Source organism: Symsagittifera roscoffensis, chromosome 5 (assembly GCF_963678635.1).
Source record: "Symsagittifera roscoffensis chromosome 5, txSymRosc1.1, whole genome shotgun sequence".
Lineage (NCBI taxonomy): Eukaryota > Metazoa > Xenacoelomorpha > Acoela > Convolutidae > Symsagittifera > Symsagittifera roscoffensis.
In genome coordinates, this window is record NC_087066.1 from 17,651,155 (window position 1) to 17,676,013 (window position 24,859).

Consider the following 24,859-nt stretch of genomic DNA (forward strand, 5'->3'; position numbering starts at 1 on the left):
AGTTTTTGTTCAATTGACATTACTTTTACCGGATACCGGGTATCATGGTTTGTTGCTGAAGTCTAACATATCCTTGGTAGTTTTTATCAGAAGGTTTTTATCTTCCATACTCCCCATGACACAAATGTTTGCAAGTTGATTTTCCATGAAGTTGATGATTTTGAATATGCAGCACGAATAACCGCAACAACATACTTAAGCCTTGCAATGTTCGTTGGTACAAAAACGTCATGCCAATTGTTAATCTGTAATATGTTTCTCGAAGGTTGATTTTTTTTTTTTTTTTGCAAATTGTAAATTAAATTTGTTTAGTTAAGAGTTTCATAATCAATATGTACAACCAATAACATCATATTTGTTCAATTGACATTACTTTTACCGGATACCGGGTATCCTGGTTTGTTGCTGAAGTCTTACATTTCCTTATAGTTTATATCAGAAGGAGCAATTTGTATTTCTCATCTTCCATACTTCCCATGACACAAATGTTTGCAAGTTGATTTTCCATGACGTCGATGATTTTGAATATGCACCAAATATGATTTTGAATATTTCTCAAATCAAAATTTAAATTTTACTTTTAGTTTGATCAATTTTCGATTTGCGTGCATGTCTATTTTTTCAATTATCCCCCAGTTGGCTATTTCGCAGACAGTTTGATCAAAATTTGACCGCGTTTTATATTCAATTCCAGGCACCAACTGAGCAATGTTATGGTTACTTTCTATTCATTAATTCAGAGTATTTATGGTTCTTTCAAGCTTCCTTGAAAACTCATTTTTATGAGATAACTGGGAGAAGACTGTTGTGTAGATTCCATTTTTCATACTTCGCAATGAAAACCTTTCAGGAATACTTGCCAGAAACTGAAATTACCTACAGCTGTGTGCACTGTCGTGCTAATTTGGCTGCTCACGAAGACCTGATATCAAAGGTACAACATTTTTTGAATTGTTTGCTGCAATCAGCTTTGTGCCAGTTGTCAGAATTCAATTATTAAACCGTTTTTTCTTGTGTTCACTGATCAACCTAAGAGATAGTTGCCGAGCATATTTTTTCAAATATGTTCGTCAATATGTTAGTTTTTAGCTCAAGTTTTTAATATCATTGTTATTAAAAATGCAGTGTATTTGAAATTAGTTTAGCTCATTATTTTTATTACCGATGCATGCGCACAAGGATTTTTTTGTGTTTTGACTTCGAAAAGATTACTGGTTTAAAAAGATTTCAATCATTCTATAGATATAAGTTTATCTTAATTGTTTAGAGCTTTCAAGGAAGTCAAGGCCGAGCGTACTTGTTCAACCAAGTGTAAGTTTTTTCATCAAAATAAAGTATATGGATATTTACTAAGTGTTCAAATTATGGTTTATACAGGGTGAACATATCATGTGGGCCTTGCGAAGACAGAATCCTTCTAACAGGGTTGCATTCGGTGTGTGACATTTTCTGCGATTGTTGTCGGACAACACTTGGCTGGAAATACGTGAGTGATAATGAAGAAAGGCGAAGTGTAACAAAATTTGGCTTAATTATTTAAATAAATGGGATCATGTGAACAGTCTCTTGACATATCGACCGAGTGAACTCTCCCCGCCCCAATCAAAATTTATACAAGTAATAATAAAATAACCAAGTGAACAAGCACCCGATATAAATCATTTGGGTAATTTTTCGCATGGTCCAAAAAATGCGCTGTAGCCTTCTCCAAAAACAGTCTTTTGTCATCTGTAAAAATAGTTTTTCCAAATACCATTTCTCGCGTTCCTTGGACTGACATCAACTAAATTGAGCATGCTACTCATTTTCTAGTATCCGAAGCTGACTGTTATTTAAATTGCATTTAGTTCTGATTGTGAACCTGTCATTGCACAAATAAAGTTTTGAGAAACTTAAGTAAAGTTTTTTGTATCGGCTTTTTTTCCATTTCAACGCACCTGCATGTAATTAAATAATTTTTTTCTTCACGTTTTGCGATTGTTCTGAAAGTTAACCTACAGACTAACTAGACTGTTTTTCTTACTTAATTTCAAAAACCCCTCGTTACACAACAGTGTTGATGCTCGCGCGATGTTGGAAGAAAGAAAAGAACCGTAGTATCAATGAATGCAATAAAGGCACTTCGAGTTTTTTAAATTTCTGTTAAAGTTTAATCATATGTTCTCTCACTTCGAAAGTGTTAATGGGGTCAAAAAAGATTAGTTTTGTTTTCAAAGTTGATTTCAATTGTTTCTTTGAAAGTTGAATACAAAAAGATCCTTGTTGTTACTGTTTTCGGAAAATCGATTGAATCACGAACATAAGTTAGTTGTCTATAGCATGCGGATGATACATGGTTTTCAGGTTAACTTTTCAAGAGTAATGAGCGCTGTGAAGGCTCTCATATAGGTCTTGCTGATTTTTGTTCTGTTTTTTTTTTCAGGAAAAGTCTCCTTAAACTACTCTAATAACTACAGATGTGCATTCATACATATTGATGCGTTTATGAATGCACTTATGTATATATGCACTTTTTGAGTTCAAGTGAAATTCATCTGCTGAAAGTGAAGTAAATAGAACTCTCTAACTAAATACGAACGTGGAAATGGCGCAAAAAGACGTGAACGATTTTTAGTTTCGAAAGTGGAATTTAATTTTGAGTTGCAGCGAAATAAAAACTTTACCTATTGATCCAGTTTTTTGTAGTTGAGTTCATGTTATCAAAAAAATGCCAGTCATGAATTTTTTCTAGAAATTCAAAGAGCATCTATTTTTTTCTTTGAAAATCGAAAGTTGAGATTTTTTCAAGAAAGTCAGTGTTTTTTTAATGTTAATTGCGTTCATAACTCTTTTCCAATCTTCGATTGCTTAAATTTTCTGCCATTGCTAGTACCAATTACAGAAGAAGAAGATACAACTCTTCAATTCATGTAAGATAGGACTTTGCATCAATACAATAAAGTGTAAAAAGATTAGTTCAAAGTCTCCGAATAATTGCTTAATGCATCAATAGTTTTGAGATTATTTTCGGTCAGTTTTTAAAAGCATGGCGTTATTTTTGATTTTTTCAATTCAGGGGGGGTTATTTTCTCATCTATGCAGGCATTAATAACAAACGTTAACTGTGGCGCAATATCTGATTGTCTATTGATTATTGCCCGAACAGTAACAGTGCAAAACTAAGAGGTTTTCTGATATTTAGTTTTTGCAGTATATCACTGTTATATGCTGAAAAATAAAATTTGGTGATAGAAAAGTACCTGGGTTATAACATTTAGTTCTGATTGTGAACCAGTCATTGCACAAATAAAGTTTTGAGAAACTTAAGTAAAGTTTTTTGTATCGGCTTTTTTTCCATTTCACCGCACCTGCAGGTAATTAAATAATTTTTGTTCTTCACGTTTTGCGATTGTTCTAAAAGTTAACCTACAGACTAACTAGACTTTTTTTCTTACTTAATTTCAAAAACCCCTCGTTACACAACAGTGTTGATGCTCGCGCGATGTTGGAAGAAAGAAAAGAACCGTAGTATCAATGAATGCAATAAAGGCACTTCGAGGTTTTTAAATTTCTGTTAAAGTTTAATTATATGTTCTCTCACTTCGAAAGTGTTAATGGGGTCAAAAAAGATTAGTTTTGTTTTCAAAGTTGATTTCAATTGTTTCTTTGAAAGTTGAAAACAAAAAGATCCTTGTTGTTACTGTTTTCGGAAAATCGATTGAATCACGAACATAAGTTAGTTATCTATAGCATGCGGATGATACATGGTTTCCAGGTTAACTTTTCAAGAATAATGAGCGCTGTGAAGGCTCTCATATTGGTCTTGCTGATTTTTGTTCTGTTTTTTCAGGAAAAGTCTCCTTAAACTACTCTAATAACTACAGATGTGCATTCATACATATTGATGCGTTTATGATTGCACTTATGTATATATGCACTTTTTGAGTTCAAGTGAAATTCATCTGCTGAAAGTGAAGTAAATAGCACTCTCTAACTAAATACGAACGTGGAAATGGCGCAAAAAGATGTGAACGATTTTTAGTTTCGAAAGTGGAATTTAATTTTGAGTTGCAGCGAAATAAAAACTTTACCTATTGATCCAGTTTTTTGTAGTTGAGTTCATGTTATCAAAAAATGCCAGTCATGAATTTTTCTAGAAATTCAAAGAGCATCTATTTTTTTCTTTGAAACTCGAAAGTTGAGATTTTTTCAAGAAAGTCAGTGTTTTTTTAATGTTAATTGCGTTCATAACTCTTTTCCAATCTTCGATTGGTTACATTTTCTGCCATTGCTAGTACCAATTACAGAAGAAGAAGATACAACACTTCAATTCATGTAAGATAGGACTTTGCATCAATACAATAAAGTGTAAAAAGATTAGTTCAAAGTCTCCGAATAATTGCTTAATGCATCAATAGTTTTGAGATTATTTTCGGTCAGTTTTTTAAAGCATGGCGTTATTTTTGATTTTTTCAATTCAGGGGGGGTTATTTTCTCATCTATGCAGGCATTAATAACAAACGTTAAATCTGGCGCAATATCTGATTGTCTATTGATTATTGCCCGAACAGTAATAGTGCAAAACTAAGAGGTTTTCTGATATTTAGTTTTAGTTAGTATTTAGTTCTGATATATCACTGTTATATGCTGAAAAATAAAATTTGGTGATAGAAAAGTACCTGGGTTATAACATTGAGGTTTAACGGAGCCAACCCCCCCCCAAATTTCTACATAAATGTATGAATATGCAATTTTGATGTCCTGGGCTACCATTTCTTTAAAATAAATTAAGCAGAGCTTTGATTCTGGAATTGATGCAACCGAAACCTCAATTTTTAAAAAAATATATATCTCCATTTTTGCTGTATTAGGCTGTGAAATGAAAAGCATCAATTCGATTTTTTTTTCTTTTTCGTCTCTTAACAAAGTCAAAGTCAGTTTTTACGTACCGTCGTTTGAAATTTAAATTTGATACGCTAGAAGTGATTCTTCTTTTATTTTGAAGTTTTCTTTGCATTCTGAATCGAACCAATCCATTTTCAGCACATTTTTTTGTCGAAATTACGAATATTTTTTTTGATTGGGTCGTGTTGCTCAAGAGTTATCAACTAGTTTTAATAGCCTAAAAAGATGTTTTGTGCGTCTGTTTATTAATATAATTGAAACCAGGAAGAGCGGATAGGGTTTTTGCAAAAGTCCAGATTTTTGGTAATTTTTTAAATTGTAAGTGAATAAATAACCTTCGGCGTGTTTTTTTTCACTTTTAATAATTTTTCAAAATAAGTAAAGCGAAATTATCTTCGTTCTAGGTTGTATGAAAGCAAAGTGCATTTCCGTTTGTTTCGTGTTCACCTATAAGATGGTTTGGGCAACAACAGTTGATCCATATGGAATGATGCAAGATTCCAAGTTTCCTTTCTCCGATTTGTTCAAATAAGTCAGTAATATATATGTGTAGCTGACTCATTCATTGTTCAAAAACCAATGAGAATCTGCATTATTTTAAACTTCAAAATTTGGTTTCAAATTTGGAGAAATTCTAAAATTCACTTTGTTCTTGAAAAATAGCAACAGGTTTTGAAGACTTGCTCTAAGATTAATTGCTAGAAGTTCTCCTCATGCAATGATAATTGCAACGTGATCTACTTTTCAACGTATCTTGTTTTAGAGACTAATTTTTTCCCTGAGAGTTTCAGATCAGAAGTTAGGGTTAGTCAACAATTACAAGATTATCCAACACCATACTTGTTTTCTGCGGATCAAAATCGGTATTCTCTGGTTCATTTTGTGCATAAATATGATTCAAATTTACCAATAAACTCACTGATAGAAGGGAATTAATTGAAAGTAAGTTGCTGAAATTTGATCAAGTTTGCTTCAAAAGCGTTCATACAAAATTTTTCAATATTTTCAACAATCTCAACTTACAGAAAATCACTAGCTCAGTTCGACATGATCAAATTTAGCCAATATATCTATCCTAATTTGTGCGTATAAGTTTTAATTGCAGACGTGAAGCCTGGTTTTAAGTCGTGGGTCTACCTGGTTTACTGAAAGTTTATTTGCCAAATAGAATGTAAATTATGCTCTCCAATAACAAAGTTGCCATTTGATTTAGAAATTTTTTTTTGTTTTATCTGACTTTTTCCAATTTGGGTTATTTTATCAAAAAAGTATAAATATCAAAAATATAAATCAACGGTGGTTATTTTGATGAAAATTTTATATTATTTTGAGTTTTTTTAGAAGATAAGGGTTTTTCGAATCTAAGCCTAAACATGCTTATGCTGTTTTGCCTAAGGTCAAACACTAGGTATAAATAGGCTTAAATAGTATAGGTTATATATACCTGAACTGCGTAAACGTTTTCTTGTGATGTAATTCATGGAGATACAAACGAATCAACACTTTCTTGCCGCTCCGGGCTCAGAACAACAAAAGATTTGAAAGTTTTCGATTTTCAGCAACAACAAAAGTATTGATTAAAAAAATAAATACATCTTTTGTAACATGAATTAAATGAATTATTTATAGTATTGCCGCACAAGACGCTCTAGGAAAATTCTTTGTCCTTTTCATGCCTGGGTGCGCTACTGTACGGAATTCTATCTCTGAGCTTGTGGTACAGTTGAAACGTTACCCAATGTTGTTTGATAGAAGATGACGACCATTTGAATGTTATTTTTCACAAACTATAAATTGAGCATGGATAGTTTTGTGTCAGAAACATTTTGTCTCCTTATAAACACTTTTGAGGGAAAATTTTTATACCATCTGAGACTTATCGCTGCTCAATTTTGAAAATAAACAAAAATTTTTCAGCTAATAACATGTTTGTAATATAATGAGGGTTTGTAAATTGCCATTTTGGTATAACTTATGCGCGCTAAATTTAGTTTTTTAACGTATACGCGGTGAATTAATTGGTCTGAAAAATCGTTTTAATTTAATTAAGGCAACCAAAGGTATTTAAAAAACAAAAATTCTTACATTAAGTTACTTCACACACTTTAAAGAGCAGTCAAAACACAGAGTTTGCTCTGATGCGAGACAAGGATATCTTTAAAAATTTCAAAAAATTGATTTGACTTGTTTTAAAACTAATTCGACATTTTTAAACATTGGATGAGAAAATTCGAGGGGGCAAGACGTCATAAGGTCGTGGGTTCGAATCCTACTGGGTTCACAGCTGAAGGGGTCGCAGTGTCATTCGCCTCAAGTTCGGACCGGCTATGAATTGATGACCTTGAGCTCCTCCACGGAAGCAAGCCCAAAGTAGTAAGGATGGATTAGAGAGGGAGCAAATAGCAACTTGGATAGCCGGTTACTGTGCAAGTAGCACAGAATCTTCCGACCAGTCTTAAAAAATTACAGATTTTTTTTCAAGTTAGTGTCGTTTTTTTCGGCCTGGTGTGATAAAGGAATCTGAGCAAAAAGTAGAGCTTAGGCATTTTCGTCAGCCATTAAAAAGTATGCAAATTGGAAAACAATTTTTGAAGACGAATAAAAAATTATTTTAGAAAAATTAAATTTTTTAATTTTACACTCTTTTTCCTAAATTTTGAATTTTTCCTAAATTTTGAAGTAAATTGAGCGTAAATAAGCAATGTAAGCCTACTCACTCACTCGTCGCTCGAAATTAGACGAAAAATCAAAATTTTCAAACCGCTCGAAATTAGACGAAAAATCAAAAATTTCAAAGAAGTGGTTAAGTATTGCTAGTTTGTATGAGTTTTTCGTTCAAAAAAGGGCATGATAACTCCTTTGAAGAATTATATTATTGAAAATAACTACATGGTTTTTTTTCTAAATATGGTCTTTTTGTCTCGCCACTACTGACGACATGGTTAACGACCTGCAATAAAATTATGGCTTTATGGAACCAGGTTCAAAAGTGATATATACACAACCAGGGATCATTTTTCCATTTTATTGCAAATTTATGCGCGCGTAGGTCTAGGCAAACTGGGTTTTCCTATAATGAGGAAATCCCTCAAATTGCTTCCTGGGGAATTGTTGAATTACCAGGAACTTCAAAGGAATGTTTATTTTCTTGTCTCCCATTTTCAATCTAGAGTAATGCCACTTTTTACTCGCTTCTCATTGAAAATGTTGGTGTGTTTTGCCTTTAATCCAGGCACTTTTATTTTCAATATTAGTCAGTTTCCTTTGTGTAACTTAGAAATTGATCGGGTTAGAAAATTCTCCCTTTTGTTTTGTTGTTTTCTGAGGCAAAGTGGAAATATTTTGAGGTGAAGTGGAAAAATGCATTGATAATTTTTGTTTCCTTTCTAAGCTAGGTCATTAGTGCTAGAATATGGCGGCAAGATGTTTCCTGTTTTTTTTTTCTTGTCTGGAGTTTGCAACAAAGAAATAATATTCTGTTTATGTTTTTGAGGTTGATTTCGCGAATGAGGCTGACTGCTTAGTATTATTCTACTAGGAAATCTGAAGTTTATGTAGTTCAACAAGTAAAAGGAAAGTATTCACGAAGAAAAAAGGTGATTTTTTCAAGATTTCTCTTTTTAAAACGGTCAATCAAAGTGTTATGTTGCATCATGAAGTAGTCAATCAAATTTTAGATTAATTGAGTGTCCATGACGCGGGAATTGTAAAAATGATTTCAGGGAAAAGGTATCCTGAATTTTGGACATTTTGATCAAAATTTCTTGTGAATTTACAGCAAAAATACCTTATTTTTAGGTATTATTGGTTGGACCACGTTACTCTTTTTAGCGTGCTATTTGCTATTTTCGTCTTCATTGAAGTTTGTCCTAAATAACCTACGCACGTGAGCTGTGGGTATTTTCCTGGTAAGGTCTTGTGATTTTGACCGTCTTCTTTTTTGAGTAAGGTTGTGACGTAAATTGAAGTCTAAATTATTTCCTGATCAAAACGATCTAATTCTATTCTATTTCAATTGAGCTGTGAAAAGACACCGCTTCATGTAGAATATACCCAAACCAAGAAGGCTAAAATCAACCTTACAGCTTTAAAGTAAAGAAATCGAGTTAAATTTGACTGCTCAATTTTCACTCAATCAAATGCAGTTGATTTGACCTATTTGAATTTAAACAGCTTGCTCGCAAAAATGTCGCAATTCCTAACCAATTTAATGCTCTAAAAAACGGTGTTGGCAAAGGTGGTTGATATTGAATTTAAAACTTATTTTTCCAATGCAATCGCAAGTTGTAGTCATCTAAAGTATTTCCTGTTTCATTTTTGTTTCCCCTATTTCCACTTTTTCAGCCAAGCTTATGTAACCGAGTCATTTCTCGCCCTATGCATTTGCTTTCCTTGTCATATGTGCCTTGTTTCATTTTTTCAAGTCTACAAAACTCGTGATACGAATATTTTTTCACCTCGACAAATCGCATTCAGCCCTAAGCGTCGTCTTTTTTCATTCAGCAGGCTGGAAGTTTAGTCACGCGGTCGGTCGATGAATTATTCTGTCTAATCCAGGTCAAAAAATAGAAAGATAAGCCTCGTTTTTAACCTAAAAGGGGTTGAAAAGGAACAGAATTTATTCGGTCTGTTGATAAATTTCCATAGTTGGTCAGTGATAAGGATAATTATCTTCATGCATCTTGGAAATAATGAAACTTTTGTTGTTGTCATGATCAGACAATATTGCCTTCCGCTAAAAGGGTGGTAATGAAAAGAAGTATTCGGTGCCGCAGTTTAACAGCTCATTGCAAAAACTCAAATGGCATAAAAGGCGATTTGTAATGCTTCCCTGCTCAGTTTATTTTTTCATTTAGAAAATTGGTTATTTCTCGTGTGGGTATTTTTGTCTTCCTTTCTAATGAGGAAGGAAGTATTTGAATTGAACATCCGCATTTGAGGCATTTTTGAAATTGCATCCTGTTCATTGTAAGACAAGATATCCGTTCATACCACGCCGCTGAAGATCAGTAGGTCATGATTTGAACCCTTAAAGTTAGTCTAAGCAGAAACCCTATTTGGGTAAACAACCCGCTGGTGTGAACTGAAGTTTATTTTCTTGTTAAATAGTTAAGTGGTTCACAGTTCATGCGAAGAATATTTGAACTAAATTAATGGAACTCGAGGTTATGGATTGTGGCATGGCTAAATACAGTGCTGATTTGAATTATCCGGACAAAACTTGAATTTTCAAGCACGTTGTGCTCAAATTGGGTCAAGATTAGACAAAAAGTAAAGGGAATAAAAGTTGCTTAGAATTTCATCAGAATTGTTATGGTGCAATTTTTTCTCCGGAATTCTAAACCAAAATTTCACCCCAAAAATTAGTCATTTCGGCTTTTTTCCAATTAATCAAGAATTACGCTGAAACTAATTCGTTAATTCAATAGAAAATTATATCACAAGAAACCTATTACACAGCCCAACAAAGTTCAATAAGGGTTAAGTCTCCAAAAATTTGCGCATTTTGCTCAAAATTTGTTTTTAAGCAAAGATTCTGGGTTTTATATAGTCAATATTAAAAATAACATATATTGACTATCAGTTGAAAATTTTTTCTCTTATAAAGGTTTTTGTAGGTTTAACCCTGTATTGTGAACTTTGTTGGATGTGTAAGAGGCTTCATGTGATATAACTTTCTCATGAATTAACAAAGTAGTTTCAGCGTAATTCTTGATTAATTGAAAAAAGCCGAAATGACCAATTTTTGGGGTGAAATTCCGGAGAAAAAATTGCACCATAATAATTCTGATGAAATTCTAAGCAACTTTTGTTCCCCTCAATTTTTGTCTAATCTTAACTTAAATTGAGAAAAACGTGTTTAAAAGTTAAAGTTTTGTTCGTTTTGTCCGGATAATTTAAATCAGCACTGTAGTGTTGAAAAATTAATCGCCACTGAACGTCTAAGCAAAAGTTTTATAGGCCGATGGCCAAAATGCAGAAAAGGACATTTTAAGTATCTGATAGTTTTTTGAGCGTGGCGAAATTTTGTCGCAAGTGACAGCTGGTTTCAAGCGACAATTTGAAGCACAACAATTAATCCCAATACATTAAAGTTGATTCAAAAATATGTCAAGCCATTTTTTTTAAATTTTGAAGCCGTTCGGTTCGCTCGAAATTACATTGAAACTGTAATTAAAACTAATTGCGACAAATTTTATGTTTTCAACGATGCAACTGTATACCTTAGTATTCCGTACGCTTGCTACGAAGTTCTAAAAGCATGCGTTTGATGCAAGTATGCTAATTCTACGTCTTCAAATTGAACATCATCATTTACAGGGAAAGAACCGTTTCATATGGAAGTCAAATAGAAGAACGCTCGCCTACAGTTGTGTTATGATAAATGACAACACACCACAAGTGGCAAACCGCTTATGGCGCGATCTACGTTCGAGCTTGAGATCCTGGATTATCTTATAGTAATAGTATTTTGATTGTATTCGAATAGTGCCACACTTATTTGGTTACCCGCTCGCTGTCTTGTGATAAATTTTGTTGGTTTTAAAAGTTGACCTTTCAAAGTCAGTTGATTTGCTAACTAATTCGAGGGCTCAAGTTCCTGAAAGGTTCATAAACTATTTTAATACCACAAATCAAATTTATAACGAGACATAATAGCGACGAATTGTCGGCTAGAATGTTAGCTTTCAAATATATCATTTGAAGGTCTTTGGTTTGACAGAGCTCTAAAAGTGAACCGAAAACTCGATTTATTTGATTTTGGAATGAAGACAAGTGGTGTGCGCTGTTTTTATTGTATTTTTTTTCTAGGCCATATGCGTTACCAATACCATATTTTGTGATGGTAATATAAAATACAGCACTATGCGTGCGTCAGAATGAAAACGTTTTTCAATGATTGTTGAGCTCGTTTGTTGCCTCTGTTGCGAGCATAACAATCTTGTAAAAAAAGTACCATGTAGTTTTTATGCTCAGTGAAAAATGATTTAAATGAAGTTTCAAAGACTGCTGAAATTCAATGCGACGCGTGAATTCGATAAAAGTTTTTCAAACTGTTTTGGTTATCAAGTGAAAAAAACCATAGAGCAATGTAGATCGCTCTTCATACGACATGATAATGAAATGTTTTATACGAGTTAAAGAAATGTTTGTTGCAGATGAAAAAAAAAAACATTTGCGAGTTAAAGAAATGTTTGTGTTGGTGAAGCAAAATTTGTTTTGTTAAAAAAGCTCGTTGCTACTTATTTTCTTTTTGTTTTAAAATTTCGTTTAGATTTGCAATTCGCCCAATTTTGATGACCTAAGGTTCAACTCTGTCAAATTGGTCAACAACTTTTTGATATGCCTGAAACAATTTTTGGCTCTTTTTCCTTTCCCCCCACCTGCAAAGAAAAAAAGAGCCCAATTTTAAAAAAAAAACGGAATATCTGGCGGCTGTGGAAATGACAAATTGCACAGAAATTGCCGATTCAAGGTATTTGAAAAGAATAGAAAAACTACAGAATTCAAAGAAATCCTTCGTGGAGGCGCGGGCTGTAGCTTCAAGCTATAATATCTAATAGCTCGAGAAACTTAAGAAACATATTTCAATCCCATCCATGATGTTCCGGTGAAGGCATATCGTGCTTCATCTGATTGCACCAAATTGGTTTCTCAACACAGACATTTTTTGGAAGTTTCTGATATGGACTTCATCACGATTAGAGCTTCAATGAATTTCAGTTAAGACACGTGTAGAAAACTTACTTTTCAACTATTCGTTCATGAGGAAATGATCCAATTTTTCTTCACAAATCAATCATCACGTGTGAATACTTGTGATTTGCAAGGTCCGTTTGAGCATCTCTAATTTGCTAACCCGCTTTTTTCATTAAATCGAACTCATTAAATTTTTCCTCTCTAAAAATCAAGATTCCTTTTCCGCGCTGACTTTTAGTGAATTGCAGCATTTTTTGAATGAGTAGAAACAGAGAAACCATAATCATTTACCAAATGTTTAGGACTCAATTTTTGTGTTGAACGAACAAAAGACTTAATTCGAAACAATTATATAGGAAAGATTTAAGTCTTTCCTAAATAATTGTTTCGAACTAAGTAGAAAATTAACGGATGTTTAGGGGGGTTACGGGTCATAGCTTAGGGGTAATTAAGGGATCATCTTACGAGTTTATTGCGAGGTATCACGCTTTGCGAGTTGTCGTTATTGCTTATTTATAATGTCTTTTTTTGCTAGTTGTCTTCTCTTGCGAGTTGTGCTACGCTGTAAATATATTTGATATTTCAAACTTTGAGACTCGATATGATTTGCGATTTTTTTGTTCTGGTACTGATTGAAGTTTTGGTTAAACTGATTGATCTTTTACTGCTCACTCACAAACAATTAATTTCATTAGTACGATAATAGACTATTAGTCTATATAGTAATTACTACGATAATTAAATTCATTAGTACGATAAAATGGTTAAGGCTTCAATTGCAATTTCTACAGACGGCCTATTTCTACAGACGGCTGAAATGAAGCATTAGAGGACCATTATCTCACAAAATATTGCGAAAACAGATGCGCTGAAATAATTTTTTAAAACAAATTCTTAGAGCAACTTGATTTGACACTAAATCAGGACACCAACGAAGTACTTAGACGGTGAACTGTTCCGTACGCCATTCACGAATATAAATAAAACAGAGGCGAAGCCTAGCTTAGCACCACTTGTTATACAGCGCAGAGATATCGTCACAAGCTAGATAACTGAAGTCGTGACGACAAGCGCGACCAATTATCGTTCGTTGGAAAAAAACTAGATTTACAAAAGTTATAATATGTTAAGTGCATTGTGAGGAAAAGATGACCAGTAAAACAGTTTTCAATGCTTATTTAGCTTCGAAACAACTTTGGGAAAATGTTTTTAAACAAAACTTGGGCAAACGCCCGTTCAGCATAAAAAATTCTTTTTTTCATTTCAATATTTAGAAGCGTTACATTGAGGATAACTTTTTTAACAAATATTTTACTTCATTTCTTTTTGGCTGTTTTTAAACCACAATGTTCAAGTATATTACGCTTCATTCAAGATATTTTACGCTTTGTCGCAAGCGCAAAAATAAGACGTTTTTGTTATCCACGCAAAATCAGGCACAACAAATAATCATCGGAATAGGTCGAGTGATATTAGAAATTGAATTTCTCTCACTCGTTAATCGAATGGCATTAAAAAATGTTGACAAAGTTTTCTCAGTATCGAGAAAAACTGGTTTAATTTTTTTCCCATTTTGAAAGAATAAAACGAGCGAACAGGCTTACAGCAGCCGAATTATGCTTAATTTAACCCCTGAAAACTTACTTTTAAGCAAAAAAAAGTTAGTTTTTTTTATTTTTTCGCACCATTTTGTGAACCAAAAAATTAAATAAATTTTCTTCAATTAAATGAATTTTTTTGTTATTCTAGTAATTTTTCTAATTTTTTTGTCCATTTGGCTATATTTTTATGGCTGTTGAGTTTGGCTAAATGATAGCGTAACATCAGATCCTTTTATCACGCCACGCAGACAAACACTAATTTGAGAAAAAAACGTTTGTAGTTTTTTAAAGGCTTGTCGGAACATTGTGCTTCTTCCACCGTAAGCGGCGATCTGTTCGGTTTGCCTTCAGTTGGTTTTCTTTCTGTATTTCATGTGACATATCATGCAATCGTCTAGAGATCAGATTTGTTATAATTTCGGAAAATACAATTTTTTGAAGCTTCTTTTGAATTTTTTGAATGATTTGGTTGATAACCTATGTCCGAATTTTTGACGGTTTAGTTTAGAATTTGATCTTCAAAATCGTTTTTTTCAAATTGTTCGCGTTTTATTTCGATAACCGAAACTCGAAGAAAATTCCCAAAGATGACCTTTTGAAATTATGTGAATAAAACAGTAAAAACTTCTTTTTCCTGTTTTCCGAGATAACTAGGGTTTTTGCAAGCTTCCTTTTCGCTTTTTTCGGAAGTATTTGCAAAATTTACTTTGCTTCTCTTCATACTTTCGATTAAAATTATTAATTTCATTTTGTGTCTGCAGTGATGCGAAAATTTCTTTTGATGCAGTTTGGGGTCATAAAGGCTGTGAACATTTTCATAAAGATTGAGCATGCTTGATCTGATTTCAAATTAGACCAACAGTTGGTGCTTTTGGGTATGTATTGAAATATAATGCCAGAAGGCTTAATAATTTTTCATGCGCTTGTTAAGCAGAAAAGAGCCTGATATTGCTATAATTCAAGGTTTAGGTTTGTAGGTCTTTTTGTCTACATTTTTTTAGGTCGACCAAATTGATTTTCTGAGCTCTCCCAAATCATTATAAAGACCCTAATTTGACCTAAATTTTTGGAAAAAAGGCGTTTTTAGACACTTATTGGAAATTTTCGACCGTAAACTCCCCCAGGGGCGGATTTAGGGGGGGGGGGGCGGACGCCCCCCCTCAGGGATTTGACCCCCTGCCGACCCAAAGGGTCCCCCCTTTGGTACTTTTTAAGAAATCCATTTGTTGCCCACCGACCCTAAAATTTTTCTAAATTCACCTTCGGCGCCAATATATACTAACTTTAAGGGGGAGCGCGCGCCAAAAAAACGCGATTTTTTTGTCAAAATTTTTCAAAAAGTGCCTAAAAACGACTTTTTTGACCCGTTTTTTCAAAAATTTACCTGCGGCGCAGAACATTTGGCCAAAACAGGGACCTTTTAGTGCTTTAGACGAGCTCGGAAAATCAATTTGGTCGACCTAAAAAAAAAAAGGTCGTCAAAATTTTCGAAAAATTTTTGAAAATCCGCCCCCCCCCCCTCGAAAAAATCCTAGATCCGCCCCTGAACTCCCCCCTCAAAATTAGTATAGATTGGCGCCTTTACAAAAATTTTAAGGTCAGTCAGGCCAAAATGGATATCTCAAAATAGTACAAAGGGGGACCCTTTGGGTCGGCAGGGGGCCGAACTCCTGAAAGAAAGCGTCGGCTCCCCCTCCCCACCCTAAATATGCTACTGTCTGTGCATAAGTGGTCGGAGCAAAGTTATTACCAGATGAAATCAAGTTTTTATCTGAAAGAAGCTAGACGTTCAAGTATGTTTTTAAATCTAATCATTAATTTGTTTCTGCTGTTCTAAATAAGCACTGAAAATAGCCTGCTTCATTTTGAAGGGCGTTATTTTTTTTACAAAGCTTTAAGGGAAACAGCGGTATGAGTTGTTCAATAGATCTGCAAATGAGGTGGCTTTGGCCGATGTTGTATAAGAGTGGATAAGTGTAGTGAAGACTCTTGTAACGGTCGTGATATTTTTTAGGACAAGTCTTAGAAATTGTTCAGGCTCAAATTTGATTTTTGCAAATTGGCTTTAAGTTTTTTTAATTTCAGTTCATTTCTTTTGTAAGAAGGAAAGGCAAACTTTACTATCGAGCAGCAGAAGTGTAAAGTTAGCGGAAAACATATTGTACTTCTAGTTTTGATAGTAGATTTTGGTTTTCAGATTTATCAGCGGAATGTAAATTTCATCTTTTGATCCAGTTTTCTCAGGTTTTATCAAAAAAGTGTCAATCAATATTTTTTCGAGAAATTCAAGTAATTTTACGGTATTTTGTTTTGAAGTTTGAAAGTTAAGATTTTTTTGTTTAATTTTTCTTCCATTGACTCGTCCATTTTTTGGCTAGGTTTTGAATTATTGATAAGGAAGTTTTCGTTTCGCCTATTGAAAATGGAGAGGAACTTCGATTCGGTGTGTTTGATTTTCTTTGTTTGTATGCAAAAGTAGGTATCTTATAAGGCTCTATGCTAATAATCAACTAGTTGGGTCGAGTGATATATATTAAAGCCTTTTCTTCCTTGATTCGAATGACTCAAAAATTTTCAAAAATTGTCCCAATGTCGAGAAAAAACGGTTTGATACTGTTGAGCTTTTGTCTTATTTCGAGCGAGTTAAGCAATCGAGTAATTTTTGTTATATTAGGATAAAAAAGTTTGATTTTATTGAAGTAAAAATTAGTTTTATTTAGCGCTTTCTCAGCAATGTTCTGTTAAAAAATTAGTTTTTTTTTCATGCCTGTTATTTTTTTTTGAAGAGAACTGTTTTCTGTTATGCCTAATTCATCAACTTTCTACGCTTTTGTATAGCTCATATCATACCGCGCACCAAAAAAACATACTACTTTAAAGAAAAACTGAAAGAAAATGCATTAGACTACAGACAAATTGAAAGCTGTTAATGAACTAAAAAACGAAAAATATTTGTTTCAAACTTTTTCAAATTCTTTGTGCTTTGCCTCACTTGCGATAGATCACAAGCATGCTAGTCGTCATAAAATGGGAAGAAAGTTGCTTAGTCAAAAATATCGGAAAAACTAGAGAGTCGAGACTCCCTGTTTGGCACGAAAATCACATAGAAAAAGAAAAGTCCTGTATTGAAATAAATAGTTAACTTTTTACGAACCGGTGCAAAACTACTTAATCGGAGAAGTTCGCTGAGTATAACAATTATGTTAGAAAATCTTTGAGCTGTAAAAAGTTTTGCGAAGTCCCCGACTCCGCAACACTCACACTTGCGTTTAAATTTTCGCTACTCAAATGACGCAACAAGAGAGTATGATGCTATAACTTGAGCTTTTAAGCCTAATAAATTTCTGATTGAAAAAAAGAAATCAATTTCTCGAAAATAAGATTCGAGCTATTTACCCAGCATAAAAAAAGTAATGGGAACTTCTCAGGTCTTACCTAAAAGGCTACTGAGGACCTTCATAGACCATTAATTGGGTTCAATACTGCACCAATTTGAGATAGGGAGGGAAAAGTTACCTGGAAAGAAATACGGGAAAAGATCCTACTAGAGAGTCTAGTACCTAATTACCTAGTACAATCTCTCGAAAATAGTAATCTACTTTGAAATATAAATCAGTCAAATTTTCAAATGCCAATGAACGTGTTGAAGCCCTTTTTTTAAGGTCGTGCTGATTTTATAGGTTTTTCTTTCAGGAAAAAGTCATCTTCTCAGGAAATAATTTGACTTTTGGCGGTTTGGCTTTTGAATATATTTCAAGTTCAATTCAAATTCATTTACTAAAAGGAAGACAAATTTTGCGCTCCAATGACGAAATTCCATAATACGCAAAAAAAACGTAAATGACTTTTCTATTCACAAATGCACTTCTACTTTTCATAATTCCCAGCGGAGTAATACAGTTTTATATTGACCCAATTTTCTCTAATTGGGTTAGTTTTATGAATAAAGTGTCAACGATTAAAGTTAAGTGGTATTTAAAGAGCTTTATCTTTTTATATTGGGATGCGTAGCGGCGCTCAAATAGCTAAGTTTCCGCCTCTTAGCGAAAGATCGGTGGTTCGAGGTCCAGCTTCATCCGGGGTGAGGTAATGTTACCCAGCCCCGATAGGCAAGTAAAAAATTTGTTCGTATTTCTGAATATAGTGTACAGCAGAGATTTACTCAGAGCTGAATCGATTTTTTGTGGCTTTTTCCCTTGTGAAATAATCTTTTTATTTCTAGATTTTTAGGCAGTAATGGAATTATCCTAATTTTTAGACTTTCGAGCCGCCTTCAAATCAATCTCTAAGCAGTTGCAAATTTTTTCCAGCTACATAAAATTATTCTAAGTAATGTCTGAGTTAAATTGAATGTAGGCTGAGCTTGATGCTGAAAGTATTGTCTCCTAAGCTCCCAGGATCAAATTTAGAAGGCCTTTAAAATGGCGGCAATCTAAACTTGCAGCTCTTCTTTTTTATTCTAGCAGCAAATTGAGATTAAATTGGCTTTCGATCTCAACCATTCTAATCGATGGCAATTACATCTTTAAGAAGGTTTTCTTTGAATGCGAAAAAACAAATCAGTTCAGAAGTTACAACATTTTAAGAACCGCTTGATTCATCTTGTATTTGAAATGAGAAGTGGCGTGAATACATTTTAGAATCACGCCGAGAAATTCAGTTAGAACCTTTTTGAAATGGAAACGGAATATATAAATTCAGTTTGTGAATCAGTTTGATAGCTAATCTAATCGTTGTCGCTTGAATGGATTCAAATTAACATATAAAAGGAAAGTAAATTCTATCAAATGGTCCGAGGGCGATGTGACCGAAACACCGTAATTTGCGACAAAACTGTCATATATATTTAGTTCATAAATTATCAGCGACATGCTTTTTGAAAAATATGGAAACGGAGATCTGTGATTGACAGGTGGAAAAAAACATTTTTTAAGTTCCTGGAGTTAAAACTTGAGCGATAACTGTAATTGAAATGCATCTAATTTGTAGCAGAGAGATTGGCATGTTATTTCATATTCGCGGTGATTTATGTCATGAATGGCGGGAGTGGGACTTGTGCTGCTTTTTTCAATATCCTGTCAAGTGCTTCATCGCGTAGATGTTCAGATGAGTGATCGACCTGAGCCTAAGAGAGATTTACCTCGAAGGAGCGTGATAAAAAAATTTAATTGATGTCATTGGTTTTTGATATTATTTTTTTTCGACTGTGTTTTGTATAAGCTCGTTTGAAAAATGAAATGCGCTACAATCTCTCATATAGGTTGACCTTTTATTGACCCTGGCTGACGGTGTTTTGTGTTTCAGGAACAGGCGTTCGAAAGCAGTCAGAAATACAAAGAGGGCAAGTTCATTATCGAGTTAGTGCACATGGTCAAGGAGAACGGATGGACGTGACACTAGTCAAGCCCAGCCCCCCTTCAACTTTCGCCCCCACCCCCACCTCCCCATTCATTACAGCTCTTAAACACGGACCCTCAACCCCACCCACCTTTTCTTCTATCCGAAGCCATTCTACCTCCGACACACGTTTCCTTCTCTCTTATCTTTCCACGCCTCGTCAAGTTTCAATGTTACCTATTTTTATTACAGTTACTGTTGATTTTTACCTTAATGCTCACTGTTTGCTCAATATTAATGATAGTTCAGCATGGCTCAAGTTAGATTTTAGAAAAAATGCTTCGAAAAAAATATAAGCAATCTACCAAAGAATGAAACTTTCGCGATTTCTCTTGTTGAACCTTTTTGGTGCGAAGTTGACCATTGTTTTATTTCTGTTTATCAATCTTTAAAATATTCAACAGTTGCTTTCCATCTTTGGCCTCATCTTCATTTTTTCCGAACAGAAGTTCCGTTGAACTTTGAGTAATTGCGATTCATGTCTTTCCATTTGGCTGGGACAATCAGTTTTTCTGTGTTTTTCCTGAACCCCCACTGTTATTATTTTCTGATTTACTGAACAAATGGAACAAATCTTTGAAAGAAAACTACAAATGGAAAGAATTGCCATTATTTAGATTATCAGTTCTTTTGTAGGATTATTTGACGTTTGACAACAATGTCTGAAATCTTGTCTTGTGGTTTATGGTCGCAATAAAACCACAATTTTGGCCATAACTTTGGAGCGACCAAGGGTGGTCTGGTCTTTTATCTAAATTGTTAAACGTCTGCGTTTTAATTTATTTCGACATTTATTGTTTATTTTAATTTGTCTGGGGGTTTTGTAACATCACATGAAGCATCAAAAATGACGAGAAACAGCAGATGAGACTCAAGATGTTATCTTTACATGCGAAAGGTCAACTTTGAGGTTTGACGAAGTCAAGAGGTCAAAGGGTCAACGTGCTTAACCAGAAGAGAAAAATTAGATTAGAATAGAAACGCGTTTTGGTTTCGATTGATATTTTTCCGAACAAGTAGAAACTCGAGTGTGCTACTCGCCAGCGGTGCTAAACTTAACCTATAGAATTACTCTCTCTTCTCTCTCTTCGTTACAAACTCACATTACTATATAGATACAAATCAAAGCAGAGTTAGTTTAATTTGGATAAGTTAGATGTCTAATTTTTGATCAGAGTTCTCCCTAAACGTGCAAATTAGAATAATAACCCGCAGCTCACTTCACTGTGTGTAAGTTAACATGACTGTTGTCGCGTGTTGGGTGTAGATCTATTTAGTTAGTGTTAAAAAGTTATTTTGGTTATCGTTAGATAGTTTAAAGTTAATGCTGTAAATTGAATTATAATGACATAATCGAAGTTTTTTACCTGGCATATGTATCGTCAAGAGCTATATGTTAAACAAAAATTTTTAAAAATCTTCAAATAGTTAAAGAAATGCCATTTATAAAATTTGAAATGAGTATCAGTGTAATTTTTTTCATATCTTGCTCTGCGAATATAAATCTTGGTGCCAGAATCGAAACGTCTGCCTAAATCGAAAAATTTTTGCTGCTAAGCGTTCAAAATTTGCTGAAATGCCAATGTTGCTTCTCTATGAAGTTAAGTATTTTAACTATAATGACATACATAAATGGTGAATTAGTTATTTTTGTAGTAATGTTTCTTTGGACCTTGAGAAGCTTTGCAGGTCACATGTTAAACGCACGAAATTTAAATGCCTTCAAAAGGCGTAAAACTTAGACAGTCACATGACATGCGATGTTCGTAATACTAGAGGCAAATGGTATGATTCAGATCTAAAGAAATCAAGCGATTGAATTGTATTGCCGACTGATGTAGTCATGCTATTATACTTTAATCAGTATTCATGATGTAAGCACGTTCAAAGGATACCTCATTCTCATCAAATAGTAGAGTTGCTTATCTGGATAAACCAACAGCAATTTGAAAAGGTCTTAAGATTGCTTCTAAATGGTTAATTTTAAAACTACAGCCGTTTTAAAAAAGATTGGACAGCCTTCGTTTGAACTGCTGTTTTTTCATAAGAAAAATAAAAAAAATACTAAAAGAACAAATTAATTGAAGTAAGGGGTCTTATGCACTAAACGGCCCAAAATCAGTATATCTATATCCTTGAAAAGAAATTCATGTTGTTGAATATGATCGGCTAATTAGCTAATCATATTCAAACAGCATGGCGAGGCATTTCAAATTAAAGATCCAAGCAGACAAAAATAATTAGCAGAATTGACCGAAAGGTTCCATTGAAGTCATTTTATTGAAATTTTCTTGCCTGGACATAGTTTCACAAGTGGCCTTGAATGTTTTTGATTATTTGATAAAGCTCCGTTCGGGGATTTCGGCTAAAAGTTTTATCTACTGAAACGGCGATTAAATTGCCTGGCCTCGTTGTTTGTAATTGATTGGCTAAAATTAGTCAATCAGACTGGAGCGCAACAATGTTAGCTCAACATGTAGCAATATTGGGCCGTTTAGTGCAATAGGCCCGAAGTAAGTTCTAAAAACACAGTTAACGTCTGGAAGTTCTAATTTACTTACTGAATTAACCATAAAATTTCATCAGATTATTTGCTACTATTTGAGCAGTATGACTGATTGCTATTCTGATGATGGAGGCACCGAATGATGGAAAAATTTCACCCAATCACAATCGTTAGAAGTTCATATGCGCTGAAAAAGATTTGCACGAATACAAAGTCAATATTAACAAAAAAACATGAATTGTAGCAAGAACAATCGGTGCACAGAACAAAAATTTTGTGTTTCCATTGAGGCATTGAACTAGCTTTATTCGAAAGTTCGGACGACTGCTTATGTTTTAATCGGCCAGTTATAAATTTAATGGCCCGTTTTTTTGCTTGAAGAGCTATTTCGTTTCTACAATTTTTGATTTCTGTGTGATAAAAAGTTGTTCATTTAAAATGTATGGTAATTGGTTTTCAAGAGTAAGGAACGTAGTGAGTACTCAATATAGGTTTTAATGATTTTTTAAATTTTTTTCTGAAAAAGTCTTGAAGAATTTGGTCATAATTTAAAACAAATTCGAAGGCCATAGCGGCATTAAGGTTTATGCGGAGAAGATCTTTGCACCATATGCTTTCACTTAAACCTTCAATCTCAACACTAACAGAACCACTCATGCGCAGCTGTTGCTGCAGGGAGATTCACAGGCTCTGCAATTTCAATTGAAGCTGTAGCCATGTTGCCACTTAATAAGGGAAGATTCCATTAACCTGCTTTTTTTGAACTCTTTATTTAAGATTTGACAGAATAGTTTAAGAGAGAAGTCAAAAATTTCCAAAAAAAACTTGTAAATTCCAAAAACTTACTTTTCCGAAGGCAATGAAAACTTTATGCAAAGTAGAACCTAGCCGTTAGCGCTCAGGATTCCGACACTCTTCCTGCTCGATTGATTCTCTAAGCTTAGATTTGAGAGTAGTTTTTTGCAAGAAAAATTAAAAAATTTCCCAAAAACTCAGTTTGTTTTTGAAGTATCAGGCTTCAGGAAAACGCTGATTATTAAAAGAAGATAGCCACAACTAGTTCTTTCAATTTTTCTTCAAATTGCAAATTTGGGGGTTTGTTTTTGAGAAGAGCCGAAAATAATTTAAAAACCGAACTGTCAAATGTGGCAATTTTAAGGCCATATTTTTTTCTTCGTGAAAAATATGGTAGTTTCCGTTCACGCAGGGTAACCTTCCATAGCCCGTTGTTTTGATTGAATTCAACAACTTTGATAGAAAAATTGATAGAATCCTAAAAACGCTCAAATTTTTGTAGAATTTTGTAAAACTATAAAACGGGGCAGGGTAAAATAGCCCGGGGGAATTTGCCGTCACACATGGCAATATGTGGGATTCCATTGCTACCATTGAGTCGTTTATGAGAAAAATTAAGTTCTCGCGAAGGTGAAAAAGTTTTCAAAGCGTCTTAAAAACAAATAACAATAGTAAAACAGTTGAAAAGAATCATGAGAAAACAAAAAGGCAGACCTGGGATTTAGAGCTTATTTCGAGTTTATTATAATTTTCGAGTTTATAAGAAAACTTAAGACCCTTAAAGATATTTCAATTTCAAGAACAAAACATGGTTGCTGCTTTTTTGATAAAATTAATCCGATTTCGGAAAAGAGGATCAATAGGTAAGTCTTTAACTTCGCTAAGAAATCTCATAATTATTTCCAGTTTCAAAACAAGTTGATCGCGTTTCTTGCGATCTTTACATTTTAGCTGCTCGATAATGGAGTTTGCCTCCCATTTAACAAAATGAACTAAACTTGAAAAGCAATCAAAAGCCAAGCCGCGAAAAATCAAAATTGTGCGTCACAAAGTTCTTTCAGACTTTTTCCTGAAAAAAAAACTTTCCAAGAGTTATATGGAGTACTCGCTACGTTCATTACTCATGAAAACGAAATCTCAAACATTTTCAAAAAACAAATTTTTACCACACAGGAAACCACACAAGCAAAAAACGGGCTATCAAAAATATAACTGACCGATTATAACACAAGCAGTCACCCGCATTTTCGAATAAGGCTAGTTCAATGCCTCAACAGAAACACAAATTTTTTGTTCTGTGCACCGATTGTTCTTGCTACAATTCATGTTTTTTTTTGTTAATATTGACTTTGTTTTCGTGCAAATCTTTTTCAGTGCATATGAACTTCTAACGATTGTGATTGGGTGAAATTGTTCCATCATTCGGTGCCTCCATCATCAGAATAGCAATCAGTCACACTGCTCAAATAGTAGCAATTACTCTGATGAAATTTTATGGTTAATTCAGTAAGTAGATTAGAACTTCCAGACGTTAACTGTGTTTTTAGAACTTACTTCGGGTCTTATGCACTAAACGGCCCAATATTGCTACATGTTGAGCTAAAATTGTTGCGCTCCAGTCTGATTGACTAATTTTAGCCAATTAATTACAAACAACGAGGCTAGGCAATTTATTCACCGTTTCAGCAGATAAAACTTTTAGCCGAAATCCCCGAACGGAACTAAATCAAATAATCAAAAACCATTAAGGCCAATTGTGAAACTATGTCCAGGCAAGAAAATTTCAATAAAATGACTTCAATGGAACCTTTTAGACTTTCGGTCAGTTCTGCTAATAATTTTGTCTGCTTGGATCTTTTATTTGAAATGCCTCGCCATGCTGTTTGAATATGATTAGCTAATTAGCCGATCATATTCAACAACATGAATTTCTTTTCAAGGATATAGATATACCGATTTTGGGCCGTTTATTGCA

At 33.8% G+C, this 24,859-nt stretch overlaps 1 protein-coding gene across 1 annotated transcript; it reads left to right on the top strand.

Moving 5' to 3' along the window:
• The first annotated feature begins 677 nt into the window (after positions 1 to 677).
• LOC134845918 (protein yippee-like) lies at positions 678 to 21,242 on the top strand. The gene is made up of 4 exons (XM_063863048.1): positions 678 to 934; positions 1,268 to 1,311; positions 1,378 to 1,486; positions 19,491 to 21,242. The coding sequence occupies exons 1-4, from the start codon at positions 836 to 838 to the stop codon at positions 19,578 to 19,580; spliced, it is 342 nt and encodes a 113-aa protein (XP_063719118.1). The 5' UTR covers positions 678 to 835; the 3' UTR covers positions 19,581 to 21,242.
• Positions 21,243 to 24,859: the final 3,617 nt, after the last annotated feature.